The following is a 20,000-nucleotide window of genomic DNA, read 5'->3' on the forward strand; positions in this document are numbered from 1 at the left end:
ATTAACAGCTGTGGCAAAAAGAGTTGTAAAATCGGGGGTGTCTCGTTCAACAACCATCATGCTTAGCAACATAAATTTTGGTCCCAATTATGGCAGGCTGAGAACTACTTACACTTCAGATAATTTAGGAGTTCTTACTTTCTAACAAACAGCGACAATTATATACTGCTACTTTCTAGAAAAATCAAAAGCAGATAATGTGTCAAATACGTATTTACGGTAGCATTGTAATATTAATGGAATGCAGTCAATGATATATGAAGACCTAGAGCAGTATTTCTCAACCTTGGCGACTTTAAGTCTTGTGGACTTCAACTCCCAGAATCCCCCAGCCAGGATAGCTATGCTGGCTGGGGGATTCTGGGAGTTGAAATCCACAGGACTTAAAGTCGCCAAGGTTGAGAAACACTGACCTAGAGAAAACAATGTCAGTTTAAAAGTCAGGCGAAAGAAGCAAAAGTTGCATTTTCCCCCCTCCTAAAATGCTCTATCGATACTAAATACCCGTATTTCTTTTTACAGAATGCGCACAAGGAATAGATGTAAAAGCCGACATTGTGCTTTTGGTTGATGGCTCCTACAGTATTGGCATTGCCAATTTTGCTAAAGTGAAAGCATTTTTAGAAGTGTTAGTTAAAAGCTTCGAGATTTCACCTGAAAAAGTCCAAATAAGCCTTGTGCAGTACAGCAGGGATCCATACACGGAATTTCCTTTGAACAAATACAACAGAATTGACGATGTAATTCGAGCTATTAACACCTTCCCCTACAGAGGTGGCTCGACCAACACAGGGAAAGCTATGACCTACGTCAGAGAAAAAGTCCTCATCCCAAACAGGGGCGCAAGACCAAATGTTGCAAGAGTCATGATTCTCATTACCGACGGAAAATCGTCCGACGCTTTTAAAGACCCAGCCATAAAACTGAGGAACGCAAATGTAGAGATATTTGCAGTCGGCGTTAAGGATGCTGTACGGTCTGAGTTGGAAGCCATTGCTACCCCTCCTGCGGACGCCCACGTCTACACTGTGGAAGATTTTGATGCTTTCCAAAAAATATCATTTGAACTTACACAGTCTGTCTGTTTACAAATTGAACAGGAACTTGAAGCGATTAAAAGAAAAGGTAAGGTGGTGTTTCTTTCCATGTCGACATGTGTTATGAAAATACTTACGGACGAGAGGGAACAAACGATAAATAGCAGCATGTTGTACTACTCTGAGGGAAATTAAATGTTTAAAGCACAGTTTATGGATTGTTGTAGGGATACGGTGGCTCAATGGCTAAGACGCTGAGCTTGTTTGTGATCAGAAAGGTCGGTAGTTCGGTGGTTCGAATCCCTAGTGCCGCGTAACAGAGTGAGCTCCCATTACTTGTCCCAGCTTCTGCCAACCTAACAGTTCGAAAGCATGTACAAATGCAAGTACAAAAAATAGGGACCACCTTTGGTGGGAAGGTAACAGTATTCCATGCGCTTTTGGCGTTTAGTCATGCCGGCCACATGACCACGGAGACGTCTTCGGACAGCGCTGGCTCTTTGACTTTGAAACGGAGATGAGCATCGCCCCCTAGAGTCAGGAACGACTAGCACATATGTGCAAGGGGAACTTTTACCTTTACCTATTTGCATACCTTCCACATCCCTATATAGTTCATCAAAAGCTTGTTTAAAGTTTAAGGTGCTTTCTGGTAGTGGCTTCTGATCATGTTCATCTGATAAACAAACCTAAAATAACTCATGACTTGTTTTAGGTTTGTTTCTTTTTCTAGCAATGGGTGAAAGTCATTGCCAGATGACACGAGAACTTAAAAGCCATATGGAGCTACGGGGAAAATTACTATGTGGAATCAGATGTGTTCCCAACCTATCATAAATAACCCTCTCTGTAAATAAAAATGGGGAAAACATTATACTTCGGTCAGTAATGTTTTTGAAATATTGAATGGTATCATTTAAGAGAGTCAGAAATTAAGCATGGAAAGAAAAGCGGGGGGGGGGAGAATTAATAGAGCAACCTACAGGTGGTCTATGCTTAATGACCAACAATTTGAAGTTACAGCAGTATTGCACAAATGGTAGTTATGGCTGGTCCTTGGAATCAAATCTTCAGTGTCCTTATGGTCAAGGGATCAAAACTTGGGCGCTTGGCAGACCTCTCTGCATTTGCAAACCCAGCGAGTGTTTCAGCTCCTCCGACCTGACTTATCTCTCCATCATCCCAATCCCTTTGAGTGCCATGCATTCTGCCTCCCACCCCACACCAGCTGATCTGTGCCACTTCCTGCCTCTCACTGCTCATGAGGGTTGCCCAAGGGAGGCAGTTGCTGCTGGCATTTGCGAGGCCTCTGTGCTTGCAACTTGATACCTCCTTGAAGAAAATAATGATTTTTGTCAAATACTCTTAAATGGAATTGGATTGTTTTATACAAATGGCAAATCCTTCACTTTGCACTGACCATATGCAAAAAAAGCCCTTTTAATTATAGCAATAGCAATAGCAGTTAGACTTATATACCGCTTCATAGGGCTTTCAGCCCTCTCTAAGTGGTTTACAGAGTCAGCGTATTGCCCCCAACAACAATCCGGGTCCTCATTGTACCCACCTCGGAAGGATGGAAGGCTGAGTCAACCTTGAGCCGGTGAGATTTGAACAGCTGAACTGCTGAACTGCAGTCAGCTGAAGTAGCCTGCAATGCTGCACTCTAACCACTGCGCCACCTCGGCTCAACTCAACTCAATGGATCTTTGCCATAGAAACCAGTGGGGATTAATTTCGGTAGCTCTAGTATGAGATACCTAAAAGGCTCAAGTTGGGCAATATTATTTCCCTTCAGTTGGAAGGAATGTTCTATGAGCAGAAGAATCATCTCCATGATGGAGATTTAGTAGGATTCAAGATACTATCTTTAGAAAAAACAAATAAAATATTTCTTTAATTTTAATTTCATTTATGCTGTTCCAAGTAAATTATTATTATTATTGGTTCATTGTGTAGTCAGATGTTTGGACTAGATTTGGCATTTTTATCCACCTATTGAGTGCTTTTTGAAGAGTTGGAATAGACAGATGTGGATGTTTGTTGGTATTAAATAAAAGTATCATTGCAGGAAAAAAGCTGTTCCAAATAAAACTGCCTTTTGCAATTGACTAATAGTGATTTTGACAATGAAGATGGCGTTTAAGTAGTATTAGAATTAGCATTTTTTAAAATTATATTTGTGTGTTTTTTACATTTTGATAAGTAGGTTAGTTCTATTTTTATTTTATACTTCAATGTGGATGTGTCAGCGTTCCAAATATCATCCAGAATTAAATCAGAGTTCAAGGCATAGCTTGCATCAAAGTTCCAATTTAATAAGACAGACATGTTGGTACAAACTGGAAACCCGAATCTGAAAGCTTCCTGGGTTTCCACTCAGTTGAAAGGTCAAAACCTTGCCACCACACCCCACAGGTCCATCACATGGTCCAATCTTCATCTGCCATGCTGGCATTTCCACCCATCTAGTTCCGGTTAGGTGCAGAGGTGCAGAGACAAAAGATGACCTTGGGCATCTAGAAAGGAATGCTTTATTTTGACAACAACACATTCTTCTCCTTACTATTCTCCAATAATGAAACAGCATAGTAAAATAATAGAAAGTGTGGCAGGCCAAAGATCCTAAAAAGAATATGCCTGCAGGTCTGACAGGATATTTTAACTTTGGTTCTGTTCTCTGACTGTTTTTATTGCTGATTTTTTAAAATAAAGCAGCACAAGTCTACGGTTGATTTGGAGGCATATAAGTGAAATAAATACATACGTTGTTATTAATGTTCCCTGTGCAGTGGGATGTGGAGTCTGTGGTGTGAACCGACAGCCAAAAGACCAATGTAGTTTAAGTTGCTTCAACTAAAGTATAGCTTTCAAGTGATAGGTTACAATCATTCTTTTTCATTGTACTTTGGCCAAACCTCCGTTTGGGTAAGAGCCGAGTTGGCGCAGTGGTTAGGATGCGGTACTGCAGGCCACTTCAGCTGACTGTTATCTGCAGTTCAGCGGTTCAAATCTCACCGGCTCAAGGTTGACTCAGCCTTCCATCCTTCCGAGGTGGGTGAAATGAGGACCCAGACTGTGGGGGCGATATGCTGACTATGTAAACCGCTTAGAGAGGGCTGAAAGCCCTATGAAGCGGTATATAAATCTAACTGCTATTGCTATTGTTATTGCCTGATTCTGGGCACTCCACTTTAAAAATACAAGGAAACTCAGATGGGGTTCAGAAAGGTAATGAGAAAAGGTAATGTTATCAGGAGACTAGAAAACAGACTGAAGGAGTTAGGTGTCCTTAGCCTTGAGAAAAGAAAATTAGTTGTGAGAATGGAATTCCAGAAAGCATATCACACAAAAGAAAGTAAATACTTCTTTACCTGTTCTTTATATTCCAGAGGACAGGGTGTGGAGTAATATGATTTACGTTTCTAGAAGGCGGTAGGAATAGTTTGGCAGTTAAACCATTTACTCAGGGAAATAATGGGCTCACCTTCCCCTCTAGGTGTTCACGTACAAAATAGTCAGGCATATATTGCGGATGCTTTAAATTTTATCCTTGGCACTGAATAAAGGGTTGGACTGGGTGGCCTAAATGCTCTTCCCAACTCTGTTATTCTATGACCTTCAGGCTTAGCTACCAAAGGCAGCTAACCAGGTGATAGTAGAGCAGGCTCTGGATTAAGAGTTTTCCCAACTCTCAGCTTCTTTGTTTGTTGCCTGCCAAAGAGAATAGGAGAAACTTCAGATACCAGAAAGAGATGTGCGCATGAAAAAAAAAACAGAACTCTTCACCGTGGCCTTCTCCCCCAATTAAATTGTTACTATTTTAAGCTATTATCTGCTTTGATTTCCAATCAGAGTGGCATAGACTCATATTAGCACTGTGCTAGCTGGTTTGATTCTTCATTACTGTGATACTTATTGGTTTCAAATAATTAGATTTTTTTGGGGGGGGGGGTGTTTTGTTATTTATTTAAGTAGAGCATGGGTCGTCAACCTGGTCCCTACCGCCCACTATAGGGCGTTTTGGGATTCCAGGTGGACGGTAGGGATTTTGGAGGTTAAAACCTCCTTTTGAGCGAGTGGGCAAGAGTGAGCGCACACATCAATAAACCAATGTGTGCATGCAATCAAACAAGCAAACAAATGGGAAGAGGAAGGGGAGGAGTGGAAACGGATAGCAGGGACAGGCAGATAAGTTTTGTTATCTTATAAAATAAAGCGGAGCAGAGCAGTTGCAAAATAGGAGAAAGAAAAGTTATAGGCAGGAGAGAATTGTTGTTAGCTAATAATAATAAGTGGGCTAACTAGCTCAGCCTTACTTTTGTACATTGCCCTAAGGAAGGTAAAAAAAAGGAGATAAAAAGGAAAAGATAAAAAAAATTAACAAAAAAGGGAAGAAAAATAGAGAAAAGGGGATAAAATAAAGGAGGAGAGTAAGCAGTGTTTAGTCTGGCTCATAAATTAAGTTTTGTTATCTTATAAAATAAAAGAAAGAAATAAGTAAAGGAAGAAGAAGGAGAAACTAAAAAAAGGGAAAAAGAGATCCTTGATATAGTGAAATACTGTAAGAAAGGTAAAGAAGAAGAAGGCAAGAAAAGGAATTTTGTTTTGATGTTGACACTTAATAAAAATTGGCACCTAATACAGCATTGTTTTGGGTGTTTGTAATAAAAGGGAAAAGAGGAGGGAAAAAAGCACTGTGTGGAGTGCAGATCAAAACGTCAGAGTAAAAGTAGTTGTTAAATTGTGAAACAAATTTAGAAGCCATGTCTGAAAAAAAGAAATATGCTCATGTTCCGCACTTGCGCAAAAACTGGTGGGCGGTAAGGAAATTTTTCCATCAAGAAAGATCCATTAGTGGGCGGTAGGTAGAAAAAGGTTGACTACCACTGAAGTAGAGTATGCTGTGCCTCTTTCAGAGTAAATATTACTCTGTCTTATTTTCTTGAAAAAATGAATGGGATATTTCTGAAGTCTGCATATCAGTTAGTTAAATTTATTGAATACATCCTCTCTTTCTTAATAGGTACTTAAGCCAGTGTAGTTGATCATGAAGACTTGGGTTTTCTTCCAGGCAATGGGTGGGATGTTATCTGGAGACCTCTGGCATGAGTGTATTATGTCCAATTGTTTGTGTTTTAATTGCGTTTCAGCTGATTTTTGCTTTAATGTAATTGTCTTTTGTTTTTGTTTTTTCACTGCTCAAGGGTCATGCTGTGGTTGTTGTCTACTATACATAAAGCATACTAGTTAGAAAAAATGTTATGAATTCCTTTTTTTTAAGTAAGATTAGTCAGATTTTTGTTTTTATTTAAGATGTGGGTAGCTTAGCAAGCAAGCTGAACAAGACTTTACTACAATTGAGCAGGGGTGTCAAACTCAATTTTGTTGAGAGCTTCATAAGGGTTGTGTTGGACCTCTGGGGGGGGGTGTAGCCAGGGTGGGCATGGCCAGCTTGACGTCACTCATGTCTGGGGTGCCTGTGGTGGCCCGAGTGCTCTGCCAGTGAAAATGGGCTTCCAATCTCCATTTTTGGCTGGGATGGCCTCTTGCAACTCTCTGCCACATGTGGCCCTTACGAGCTCCATTTTTGCCGGCAGAGACACCCTGGGCTGGTCTTTTGCTGTTTCCAGGGTAGCCCTGCAAGCCAGATCTAAGCACCGCACGGTCTGAATCTGGCACGTGGGCCTTGAGTTTGACACCCCTGACACAGAGAAATCACATTTTTCCCCATATAGACTTTACTACATGGAGAATTCAAGTTTTCCTCCACATATCTCTGGAATTTAAAACATTTATCTAACGGTGCTTTGCTTACTAAACTGTTATTTTTTAACAGCTCACTTACCTGCAAGGAACTTGGAATTTTCTGAAGTTACTTCTAACAGCTTCAAAGTTACCTGGTCTCCAGCAGGAGAAAGTGTTTTGTTTTACCTTATCAAGTATAAAGAGGCTCTTGGTGGAGAGGAAGTCAGTGTTTCTGTACGTGCTCCAGTTACTAACACAGTCCTTACTAATTTACTACCAAAAACTACATATTCTGTCAGTGTGATTGCAGAATATGAAGATGGTGATGGACCTCCACTGGATGGGAACGAAACGACTTTAGAAGGTACCTTTCCTGTTGCCTTGATTCTGTTCTTCTCTTTGAACCCTAATATAGAGATCTAAATCTTTCTTACCAAGTTAAGGTGGTTGCTCCTGAACAACACCAGCAATTGAGAGTTAATTATGTATGAATCCCAATTTTATTGTGTCCAGATAATAGCTAAGAGTTCACATGAGGAGAAATATATTGTTACATGAGAAATGCAGCAAACTTTCCCATTGACTTATGGATGTAAGAAAGACATGGAACAATATATAATGGATTTATTTCAAAGAAGCTGCATTTGTTTGATGTAAATAAATTTCTCAATAAAATAAACATGCATACAAGAATAAATTTTTAAATTAGACTGTGAATAGAAAGAAGAGGATTATGGTTTATATATATATATATATATATATATATATATATATATATATATATATATATATATATATATATATATATATATATATATATATATATATATATATATATATATATATATATATATATATATATATATATATACCGTATTTTCACCCATATAACCCGCGGGTTATATGCGGTTTTTACATGCACAGCGCCCCCCTGCGGGTTATATGCGTGGGCGGGGTATACGGAAGATATTTTACACGATCGGAGGCTTGCACAGGCTTCTTTCTCCGTTTCTTCCCCCACCCCGATCTCAGCTGTTTCCTTCTCCTCCATTCCTTTCCTCTTCCCCAGCTTGCGCAGGCTTGTTTCTCCGTTTCTTCCCCCACCCCGATCTCAGCTGTTTCCTTCTCCTCCGTTCCTTTCCTCTTCCCCAGCTTGCGCAGGCTTGTTTCTCCGTTTCTTCCCCCACCCCGATCTCAGCTGTTTCCTTCTCCTCCGTTCCTTTCCTCTTCCCCAGCTTGCGCAGGCTTGTTTCTCCGTTTCTTCCCCCACCCCGATCTCAGCTGTTTCCTTCTCCTCCGTTCCTTTCCTCTTCCCCAGCTTGCGCAGGCTTGTTTCTCCGTTTCTTCCCCCACCCCGATCTCAGCTGTTTCCTTCTCCTCCGTTCCTTTCCTCTTCCCCAGCTTGCACAGGCTTGTTTCTCCGTTTCTTCCCCCCCATCTCAGCTGTTTCCCTTCTCTCTTACTCGTCGCGGGTTATATGCGTGGGCGGGGTATACGGAAGATATTTTACACGATCCGGAAAACCCGCGGGTTATTTGCGTGGGCGGGTTATTTGCGTGGGCGGGTTATATGGGTGAAAATACGGTATATGTATGTATGTATGTATGTATGTATGTATGTATGTATGTATATGTATGTTTGTTTGTTATTGGGTATAATTCCTTATTTTAAAAATAATGCATTGTACCTGAGACTTGTGTGTATGCGTGTATTTAATTTGGGCACATTATGATAAAGACATTTAACATTCACAGGACTACAGAACTTATAAGGATAATTCAAAAAATATCTCCATGTGATAACAGAAACTATTTTACACTAAATTCTTATCTGAACATTTACTCCACTTTGTCATCTATACCTTATTAATCTTTGCATGTTGATATTTGTATTAAACTCTTTATATATCTTACCATTAGGTTTTTAGAATTCTAAAAAGTCTTTAATCAATCGCTTCTTTTTTCCTCATCTCTAGCATATAGTAGGTATTCTTTATAGTACAATGAAATTTTGGGCTCTGATTTAGTGAATTTTGGATGCAATGGATAAAAATCTATGTCCAGATATCTGTTCAACTAACTAATGAAATTCATTATATCCAAAGTTCTCTAGATTATTCATGTAATTTTATTATAAATATATGTAATTGATTTATATCATTTGTTTCAATACAAATGATATAAATCCATATTTAATGAATGTTGTGCTATAATGGATGCTACTTTTCTCTGAATGGTTACTCAAATCAGGCTTTTATTGCACTTTTAAATAAAAATATTAACATTTCAAGTGAATATTAAGGAACAATATTTTGGAATGTGCTTCATATGTTTTGATGAATGGTTTAACTATCAATTATTTATTAAATCTGTCCTTCATTTACAGATATTAAGGTCATCTACAAAAATGAACAAATATTAATTTTATTTGTATGGCCACCCATTTCAAACCAATGGTTGTGGACACAATTAAAATAGCTAAAACACAATACAAAAAGATATTAAATACAAATAGCAGCCAAGAGATATTATAATTTGTCCATGTTGACATAACCAGGAAACAGGGCCCTTCGCACACTTAGCCTGGTCTTTAAGATCTTCTAACATGTAGGCTGGTCTTCAAGACTTTCTGAAACATCAACTGGATTGGGGTCTTCCTTATATTTGGAGGGATAATATTCCAGAGGGAAGGGCTAAGGCAGAGAAGGCATGTTTCCTAACTCCCACCAGCCAACATTTCTTGGCTGATAGGACCTGAAGCATATCCATTCTGCCAGAAAAAATTGGATAGATAGGGAAATGGTTCCTCAAGTAACCCAGTCCTAAGCCATAAAGGACTTTAAAGGTAGACGGCCAATTCCTTGAATTGCACCTGGAAGCACAATGACAACCAATGCAGTGAACACAAAGCTTGAAAGACAGGAAGTTCATTAAACTGAAGTAACTCACCAGTGTAAAATTCCTCAGCAAATAAACAGTTTTGATACAGCCCCAATTATACTTTCATAAGAAGGTAATTCTATAGTTGGAAACTGTCCATCTTTCATAGCACTGACAAAAAGTGTTAAAGCATGAACAGAATAATATGATCATATAACCTAGCAAGATTTTATTTGTATATTTATTTTGAGATGAATTAAAATATGGGGCTAATACTTACAATTTTTGGAAAAATTATTTTTAGTCATAGGATCTCCACGAAACCTGAAAGTAACCGATGAAACAACGGATAGTTTTAAAGTTGGATGGTCACCAGCTCCAGGGAATGTTCTCAGATACAGACTCGCATATAAACCGGTTACTGGTGGGGAAACAAAACAAGTAACCATCCCAGCAAATGAAAGGGCAAGCACTCTACATAATCTGATGCCTGATACAACGTATGAAGTTTCCTTAACTGCCGAGTACTTGTCTGGAGTTGGAAGTCCATTGGATGGCTATGGAAAAACTGAAGAAGGTAGATAACCCACATCCTGCTTTTGCAGTCAAATGCATTTTCATGTAGGATAAAGCAATACAAATCTTCTAGCCTATCTTCATTGTAAGAGTAAGCGATGATGCATTTCACTGGTTCATTGGCAGCATGTGGAATAATTGTTTGACGTGTCTCATCTTGAGTGTGTTGATTAGTGCATATTAAGGCACAAATATTTACATGACTTTGCCAATCTCTGAATCCTGTTTCTTTGTAAAGCCACACTTCTTTTTAGCAATAGTATGTATCTGTATCTCTTAAATTTCATTCCAATAGCCAAGCAGATCCTTATTTCTTATCCTTTTCTTCCTAAAATTGCGATTTTTAGTCCAGAGATCTATTCCTAACCACAGTGATGTCAAAATAATGAAACCTCTCCCTTTTTGTACTTGCATTGTGACACTGCACACAAGTACTGTACAGAAAAAATTGGAGTTTGTGTCATGATGTCCCATGGCCTAATTCCATACTTGAGGTAGACAGCTATGGTCTTCAAGGATTACTGTGTTGCTTGTCTGACTTTAAACACCAATGCTATCTGGTATCTCTTGCTTATCCAAGAAGACTTGATTTACCATTCAAAGACTTCAGGTACAAAGGACCAAATTTCCATTTGGTAATTCCATCTAAAATAATAGAAAAGTCCAGATTTGTAGGCAGAAAGTTACACAGTGTTATATAATTGAAAAGAAATTCTGGAAAAGATGAAAAAATGCTTTTTAGACTGTAGCTTCCAGATGCAAATAAAAAAACATATATTAGTATGGTAATAACAGTCTAATAAATGTAGCATATTACATGGATTGTCTTTAAAATGCTTTAAAGGCATTTTCGGCCATTTCTGTGTTCAGTTCAAAGAGTTATCTTAATAACTCTTTGAGCTGAATCTTAATTTTTACCTTTTATATATTTTAACATGTCTGCAGTGATGAGCTTATTACGTAAATGATACAAATTAATATCACACATCAATGTATGTGTCTGTGTAATGACTGCTTATTATACAAATGATGTCAATTAATGCGGATGCAAATTAATTTTGGATTTAAAACATTTGGGAATAGTGGTTACCCCACCCATCCAATTAGTTCATTGAATAAAGGTTTGATTGTATTATAAAAAAAATAATAGTATCGTAGTAATTTATTTCACCAACATTTCACAGATAGAAAATTGTTCTTGAATAGTTTGGTTGGTTTGCTCCTAAGGTGTTTTTTTTAAATTATTTATCCTATGTAGTGCTTGGAAAACCGAGAGACTTGAAAGTTTCAGATGCTACAACATCCTCATTGAAGTTATCTTGGAATTCAGCACCTGGCAAAGTGCAGCAGTATCTTGTCACCTACGCTCCAGTGATTGGAGGTCAACCTAAAGAGATAACCGTAAGGGGAGACACCACCAGTACAGTTCTCCCTAACTTGGAACCAGGAACAAAATATGATTTGTCTCTAACTGCCCTTTATGCATCTGGAGCAGGAGAGGCCCTTTCTAAACAAGGAGAAACACTTGAAGGTAAGAACACCTGGATTTATTATGGTTGGAATGGAATACCACATTAATCTGAAAGGAAGAACAAAGACAGGAAATAGGACATTTTCTGTAAAGAAGAAGAATAGACCACCTTCAGAAAGAAACCCCAGGGTTGCCAATTCCAACTAAAATTAATATTGAAAATTTAGCCTTCTCCAGGAATTTCATGCATGTTTCACATTTGTATAAGCATATGTGTGTATTTCAACATATACTTGAAATACTAGGAATAAAGGACATACTCAATACAACAAAAATGGTGGGCTTGTGAAACATGGTTTATAATTGAGTGAATTAAGTGAATCGGGTCTCTGTGGTTTACTGAAGAAAGATTGCTTAAATGTTTTGCTTAGCCCAAATGTGTGAATTTAGCCAGATAGAGGATTGCAACGAGCTTCTTTTCTGAACAGTTTCAGCATCTCAAAGAGGATTTCAATTTTTAGAAAGCATCAATGATTGCTTATAAAAAGCAGCTATTCTCTGTGAGTAGGTTTGACTATAGAGAACTTCCAGAGTATTCATTTGGTCCACAATGAACATTTGGCAAAGAGGATCTGGCTCCTATTCATATTATTTACTCTTCATCCCCTCTGACCATCACCAATTCATCCTGCTCCCTCTGTCCCTGCTTAATACAACTATGTAATTTGAATGACAGAACACAGAAAGCCACAACATCCATAAGTATCAAATTCTAAGTATATGGTTAAAGTCTATTATCTATCATAGCATTATTATTTATGACTTCCATGTCTGAACAGGGTTACATTATGATAGCATCTGTAATCAGAATGTCTCATTACTTGGGCATTCCTCCTGTCTTTATCAGTGACAGAAAAGATTAATTGTGCAATTACTATGCATGCTTTTAAATAATGTTCATCCTGTGGAATGTGTTTTTTCCTCAGCTAGACAAGAAAGCTTTGCAAGTAGTTTCAAGGGCTCTAGAGGAGGTTTATGGTCGTGAACTGTTTTATGAGAAAAAATGATCGGAACTTCTGAATTGGGTGCAAACAAACATGATAAGTGAATTGCAGGAGAAACCAAGAGAGCATTTTGCTCATGATCTCAGCACAAAAATGGAGCAAATTTTAGCTTAAATGTTCTTAAGAACAAGCAGTTTTTGTTGGGATGAAAGAATCAAGTTTATTGTGTGTGACAGAGCAAAATCATAAAATAGATTTTGGGGAAAAAATAAGCAAGAATGCTTTGTTGCAAAGAGCCAATTTAGAACAGGATCCAATCTGGGTCGGTCACCGGAACCAGAGGTTTAGTCTTCCAAGCTTTTAAACTCATGGGCTGGAGTCCATTTTCAGGGAACATCTCTCTAGCAGGATGTTTAGAACAATCTTTTAATAGCGGGTTACTCACTGAGTTGGATTGGTAAAATCAGTAGAACAAATTATCCCACCAGCCAGATTTTAGGATCACATTAAATAAAATAGAACTTTTATTATGAAACCTTGTTGGTCCAATATGTTTGGGTGATATATCACACAATGTGTGGCATTTCCCAGATGTCATTATACCATAAATAATCTTTATTGTTATCAAATTTATTAACCTCTCTGGCTTAACCTAGACAGATATGCATATCTCCAGTTCTCCCCATAATTTTTTTTTGTTCTTAAATAAAAGCAGCATTTCAGCAATCTGGCTTTGTGGCAGATTATGGACACTTAAGTTTTAAGAAGTGATGATTCCCTCGCTGTGGAAGCTTTACATTTCTGTTTCACTCATTTCATGATGTCACATATTGACATATTGATCCATTCTTGGGATCTCACATACTGTACTCATCTTTAACTTATTCATCCATTGGTGTTGATCTTGGTGTATATCAGTGGTGGGTTTCAAAAATTTTGGGAACCTCTTCTGTAGGTGTGGTCTGCTTTCCGGGTCCACTAGCGGAACCTCTTCTAACTGGTTCAGTAGATTTGATGAACTGGTAGGAACCCACCTCTGGTGTATATGTATATTTTCTCAGGCTTAATGCCTTTTTTAAACTGCTAATTATTTAAGATCTAGAAACTCTATGGAAAGAATAATTTGGGTCTGGGTCAGTAGAGTCCCCTCCTCCAGTTTTTAATGGTTCACTTTTAAACAAAAGCTTTGGGCCCACCAACTTACTTTCTTTTTTTTTGAATTAAAAAAAAAACAGGAGTGAGTTTTTAAGCTATATTCCCACTTTCCACTAACCCATTGTTAATTGAACCATATCTTATAAATTAATCCAATTGCCTGGTTTTACACAGTCCATTATATGGTAAACTAGTCACACAACATTGGCTAGATTCATCTAATATACTGATCTGCAAACATGCAAACAGCAATTAGATTAAATCAGTGTGTTAAGGGTCCTGTTTTTTGACTTTACTGTCAGTTGGTTAACTGTCTTGGCTGCTCTATGTTTATTTTATTGTTGTTTTTATTGTTTTAACTGTTTTATAGTTTCAGTATAGTGGGTCACCCAGAGTCACTTGGCTGAGATGAGTGGCAATAAAAATTGAATAAATAAAATAAATAAATGTGCACCTCCAGCATCAAGATCTTTTAATAGTTAAAGCATAATGCTAAATGAGATTGACTCTACATTCCTATTTAATAGCCCAAGAAGTGGTTTGAGTCCAGTGAGTTCATAATTATTGGCATAAATCCCAGTAACTGCAGACTCCAGATGGTTTTGCCATAAATTGACCTGTGGTTCATCAATGGAATACAATTTACTTTAAGTCCATTCGTGAGTTAACCCCCTGTTAAGGATTTTCACTTGTAACATACTCTTTAATATATGCTGTCTTTGAGATTTCCTGTCTGATTCCTTCTTTTCATTACTTTTGTGGCATACATTTTGATACATTGAGGATTTTTTTTTTAAAAAGGGGCCTTCAAGTGATTTTCCCCTTCTTATTCTGCTAACTCCTTTCTCTTGAGGTCTTCCATTTAATTTTCATTTTTTACTCAAAGCCAAACTTAGAGGTCAGGGGCTAAAAATAAAACAAAATGGTAAACAGAGCAATTGTTATGAGTCGAAACCGGTTGTTAGCTCAGAATTAAATGTTTCTATGTGCTACTGTTTAGTAGTCTGTTTTTCCCATAGAGAGGAGGTGTAAGCAATAGCAATAGCAATAGCAGTTAGACTTATATACCGCTTCATAGGGCTTTCAGCCCTCTCTAAGCGGTTTACAGAGTCAGCATATTGCCCCCAACAACAATCCGGGTCCTCATTTCACCCACCTCAGAAGGATGGAAGGCTGAGTCAACCTTGAGCCGGTGAGATTTGAACCGCTGAACTGCAGATAACAGTCAGCTGAAGTGGCCTGTAGTACTGCACCCTAACCACTGCGCCACCTCGGCTCTGTAAGAACAGTTCCATCAAGAGCCTGCTTGTTGGCCTTGAGGTATAATGTCAAATGACAAGGACATGCTTTCTTTCAAAAAGATTGAATTGCATACAGGACTTGGTGAATGTTTCTCTTGTTACTTGGGTTCTGTAGTTTTTAAATAAGGTATCTTTGTTGGACCAAGAAGATATTGTTTTCAAAATGATAATTTAATAGTTTATTATACAAATAAGTAACAGTACATTCTGAGCTCAGGTTGTTCTACAATAATTTACAGTGATTGCCCTAGTACAGATCTGTGACTTTATAAATAAATGTTGATTTGTTACAGACTTTGTTTCTACTTAAGTTAAAATATTTGTTTATATCTTAAATGTTTTATCTTCATTTTTTTCTGCCACAGCTGTTATATTTTTCCCAACAGCTTTTTCTCTCAAGGCCCTTTCTACCTGGCCCCAGCACCAACCATCTGATCCCTAACAATATTTTCCCCAACTTATTTATTCTATACATGTAGTAACGTGGCTTCCTTGCAGAATTCAAAGGCCAATAATAACTCCAAGAAGTAACCTTCAAAAACATCAATCACTACAATGCCTTGTGAAAGTCCAGATCACTTTTCTAGCATTAATAGCAATAGCAGTTAGACTTATATACCGCTTCATAGGGCTTTCAGCCCTCTCTAAGCGGTTTACAGAGTCAGCATATCGCCCCCACAGTCTGGGTCCTCATTTGACCCACCTCGGAAGGATGGAAGGATGAGTCAACCTTGAGCCGGTGAGATTAGAACCGCTGAACTGCAGATAACAGTCAGCTGAAGTGGCCTGCAGTACTGCACCCTAACCACTGCGCCACCTCGGCTCTTAAAAAATGGCAACCTTCAAAACCAGTAGCTTAAGTAGGAAATGGGATCTCATCAGGGATGGGCTGCTATGGGTTCGCCCGAGTTCGGGAGAACCAATAGCTAATGTTATGCCTTGTTCCAAGAACCTCCAAATCCCAACTCTGGCTGGCCCCACCCCACCTCTTCTCCTCTCCCCTCCCAGGAATCTCCACGCGGCCTGTTTTGTAAGTGCAGGGCACATGTGGAAGCTCGGGGAGGGAGAAAAACAGGCCTCCTGGAAGTTCCGGAGGGCTAGAAAGGGGCCCATTTCCAGCCTCTGGAGGGCTTCCGGAGCCTGGTGGAGGCAGTTTTCGCCCTCCCAGAGGCTCAAGGAAAGCCTCCAGCGCCTGGGGAAAGCAAAACTGTCCCCCTGCTGTGGTGTAGGAGGCTGACAAGGCCATGGCCACCCAGCAACTGGGTGTGAACTCGTTGCTGGAATTTTTGAAGCCGACCCCTGGATCTGATGTTTTAATTCCAGCTACCAATTTCAAAGATTGCAATTAATCATAGATACTTTTATCAAGAAATTATATTTACCATGAAATGGGATTTCTAACAAATCATAACTAAATATCTCTGTGTTTTTTTTCCATTAAGTAATGGTCTTTCACGTTTTTACTGAAACACTTTCACACAGCCGAAGTATCTTTTTATTATGTTTGATAGTTAACTTAAAAATGCTTTCTAAAAAGAGGACCTCCCACTGATTGAGTCAGTAATACTGCAAGTGACATTTCCTTACAATGAGGGATTTAGCATAACACGAGAACATTTTGAGTTGCAAATGGCTTGCCATACAAAGGGATTCTGTTTCTGCCTTGGAGATTTACTGCTGTCTCATGCATTATTTAAATTAGACGTTTTCCATTTTCTGATACTGACATTTTCAAGAGATAGTTGCCAGTTGTGAAACAATTGTGTTCCTTGTCCCTGCTTTGGGAAAGTCATGTTTTTAGGAAAAAATAAATCAACAAAGAGGAAATGATACACTGCGCAAGAAAACAGTAACCAGCTTCTTCTAAATATTTTTTAAAAAGAACAGCATATTACACAGTTGCTAGAATACTGTGCGGTAATGGAATAATGTTCACCCCCACGGCAGCTCTGAATTTGTTCTACTGGTTAAACTAAGGATAAACACAATGTATAGTCTTTCTGGATAATTTATTGGCAGTTACCAACTAATTTTGACTTAATTTTTTAAAAAATCTTTTAATTAAAAAAACATAATAGTGGTATCATGACCTAGTGGTGAAGACACTTCCTCTCGCTTGAGAGTTGAGAGTTCAATTCCAGCAGCAGATGTTTCTTTCTCCTAGGGTGCAAAGAAAAGAATATCTGCTGTGAACTCTGCATAGGCGTCAGGAAGGGCATCTGGCAAGTAAATGCTCAGTTCCGTCCGTCCAGTCAGCCCGACTCTACCCCAAATAATGGGATTACATGGGAGGAGTTTTTTTTTAAATTCCAAAAATAGAAGCTGGAACCCTGTAAAGCAAAGTCCCAGAAGTAATGTGACTTTTTTCTTCATTAGCATGTTGGTTTGCATGCTGAAAGGAAGCTCAGAAACATAGGGAGATATTGTACTTTCTGTGACTTGTACAGTTCTACATTTCTTTTCTCCCGATCCTTGAAATGTCTGAAATTCTCAAAGATACTAGGTCACCAAATCCTTAACTACAGTAATTAGTCGCTGTTATGCTTCTTATAGGGGAAGAGTAATTTTATTAGGTTTTTTTTAATATTGAAAATTGTCCCTTTGGAACGAGCTCCCTCCCTGTGGAGATTCGGACCCTCTCCACCCTTCGGGCCTTCCGGACAGCCGTGAAGACCTGGCTGTCCCAGCAAGCTTGGGGTTGAGTCCCCCCCCCTTACTTGAATTTGCTGTGTCTGTTGTGCTTTTAAATCGTTCATATTGTCTGATTGTTTTTATCTTACTTTTTGTAATTTCCCCTCCCTTGGCTTTGTTCAGCCGCCCTGAGTCCCTTCGGGGAATAGGGCAGCCTACAAATTGAATAAACTCCAAACTCCAACTCTTCAGTACATATAATTTAATTCAAATCAAAGGTGATCAGAAAACTAATCAATTTAATAGGGAAGTTTGTTCTGATTTGCTTCTTGTTATTTCACATATACTTTGTGTAATAATAATGAATAAGATATGAAATAATTTTCCTGAAAATAGCTAAGGAAGGTCTGTGATTTACACGTATTCCCAAGAATGAGTTCTAGTAAATATTAATGGCTAAGTTTCTTCACAACCCTCATTCTGAGGCAGCTACAGTCCTTCTAATAAGGTGAAGAGAGCAAAAGAAAACTTTCTTTCTCCCCTCACTCCCCACACATTTATATGCCAACATTTGTATGCCAATGACACTGGGTCCACAACGATTAAAACAAGAGAAATCCAATTAACAATTAATTTCCAAGTTGGGTAGCATGTAAATTTAATAATAATTGTTATTATTTGAGAAAAAAAGATGGCAAAAAATGACAAAAAAGGGACAAAATGAGACAAACAATCTTCACTTTTCCTCACCAAAGTCTTGGGTGCAGAATCGGGTCTTCAAGACTCTTGTAAACAATAGGATGGGGACCATCCAAATCTCAGGAAGATCCTTATTCCAGAGGGCAGGTGCTGCTCCAGAGAAGACATGTTTCTGAAATCCTAACAGATGACATTGTTTAATTGAAAGAACTTGGAGCATGCCAACCCCGCAGGATCAAATTGGTCAGGCAGATATTATGGGGGATATGGGTTCCTCATGTAACCAGGACCTATGCCATGTAGGTCAATCAACAACCTGACTTGCAGTCTAAGAATCAGTACAGCTTTAGATCTAGATCTAAAGCTGTACTGCTCATACAGATGCATTCTGGACGGGTAGTCTTCAAGGGGTAGTCTTCAAGGCTTCAAGGCTTTTGGGTAGTCTTCAAGGATAGTAAAGGACATTGACCATGGCATACGTGACTGTTTGTATGGCCTCCTGATACAACAAAAGGCACAAGATGAAGTTGTACAAAGGCCTTCCTATGCCACAACTGACACCTGCTCTTCAAGCAACAGTTGTGATGTCCAGGAAGACTCCCAGATTTAAATGACCTCTATCTAAATGAAGTTCCTGTATTTGAGTCAATAAGATGGAAACAATAGATGTGAAGTGATATTTTGGAAGTATTCATATAATATGAACATGAAATTATAAATTAGCTTTTTGCAACAGACCCCAACATCGTTTCCCTACCTTAAAGCCTGGACAGATCCTACCATCAGATAAAATGAAGTGGTGACCAGTGAAAGGGAGAACAATATATATGATGTAATACAGTAATGGTATTCTATTCTTTTCACTACCGGTTCGATAGCGGGAGCGTGTGTGCCTTCTGCATGTGCAGAAGGTCCGTGATAATGTCAGGGTGGGTGGGCGGAGCCTTGCGCCGCCATCACTCCCAGTTCGCTCCAACTGGTGGAACCAGCAGCATACTCCCTCTGATGTAATAGGAGGAATGGGTATTGCTTTAGAACAGAGGCACTGCAATTTGAGATTATGATCTTCCAGATGTCATTGAAAGGGTGATTCCAATTTGTCCTTTCTTTTAGGAGTTGTGCAATTTTGAAATCACATTTATTTATTTTATTATATTTTAATGCCGCCTAAAAAAGTTAAAACTCCTAAAAAAGTGTCTCTCGGCAGTGTACAACATAACAGTTAAAAACTCCATAGCAATCTAAAAACAGTCAAACATAAGTAAAATAAACATATAAAATAAGCATCCAAGAATGCAGAACAATGGTCCTCATATGTTGACTTTTCAGGCTGTTCCTAGGATCCCCAATTGCTGAAATTGGGCTATATTGGAGGGTGCAGATGGGTGACAAGGATGGTTCACTCCAGTATTAGAGCACCGTGTGTCACATAATCAACTCAGCAACTTTTAAACTAAGCACAGGTCTAAATGGACAATCACGCCATATCCCTAGGACTA

The 20,000-nt window shown here is 38.6% G+C and overlaps 1 protein-coding gene across 4 annotated transcripts in view; it reads left to right on the forward strand.

Moving 5' to 3' along the window:
• COL12A1 (collagen type XII alpha 1 chain) overlaps nucleotides 1-20,000 on the forward strand; it is a 154,475-nt gene that overhangs the window by 36,772 nt on the left and 97,703 nt on the right. For all 4 annotated transcript variants that reach the window (XM_087718861.1, XM_087718858.1, XM_087718860.1 and 1 more), the window contains exons 10-13: nucleotides 523-1,125; nucleotides 6,877-7,149; nucleotides 9,969-10,241; nucleotides 11,499-11,771. In XM_087718861.1, the coding sequence (XP_087574987.1) occupies nucleotides 523-1,125; nucleotides 6,877-7,149; nucleotides 9,969-10,241; nucleotides 11,499-11,771 (1,422 nt within the window). The remainder of the gene's footprint in view (nucleotides 1-522; nucleotides 1,126-6,876; nucleotides 7,150-9,968; nucleotides 10,242-11,498; nucleotides 11,772-20,000) is intronic.

The sequence above is a fragment of the Thamnophis sirtalis genome, unplaced genomic scaffold (genome assembly GCF_051295495.1).
Source record: "Thamnophis sirtalis isolate CommonGarterSnake01/CBP01778 unplaced genomic scaffold, rThaSir2_p1.2 scaffold_6, whole genome shotgun sequence".
Classification (NCBI taxonomy): domain Eukaryota; kingdom Metazoa; phylum Chordata; class Lepidosauria; order Squamata; family Natricidae; genus Thamnophis; species Thamnophis sirtalis.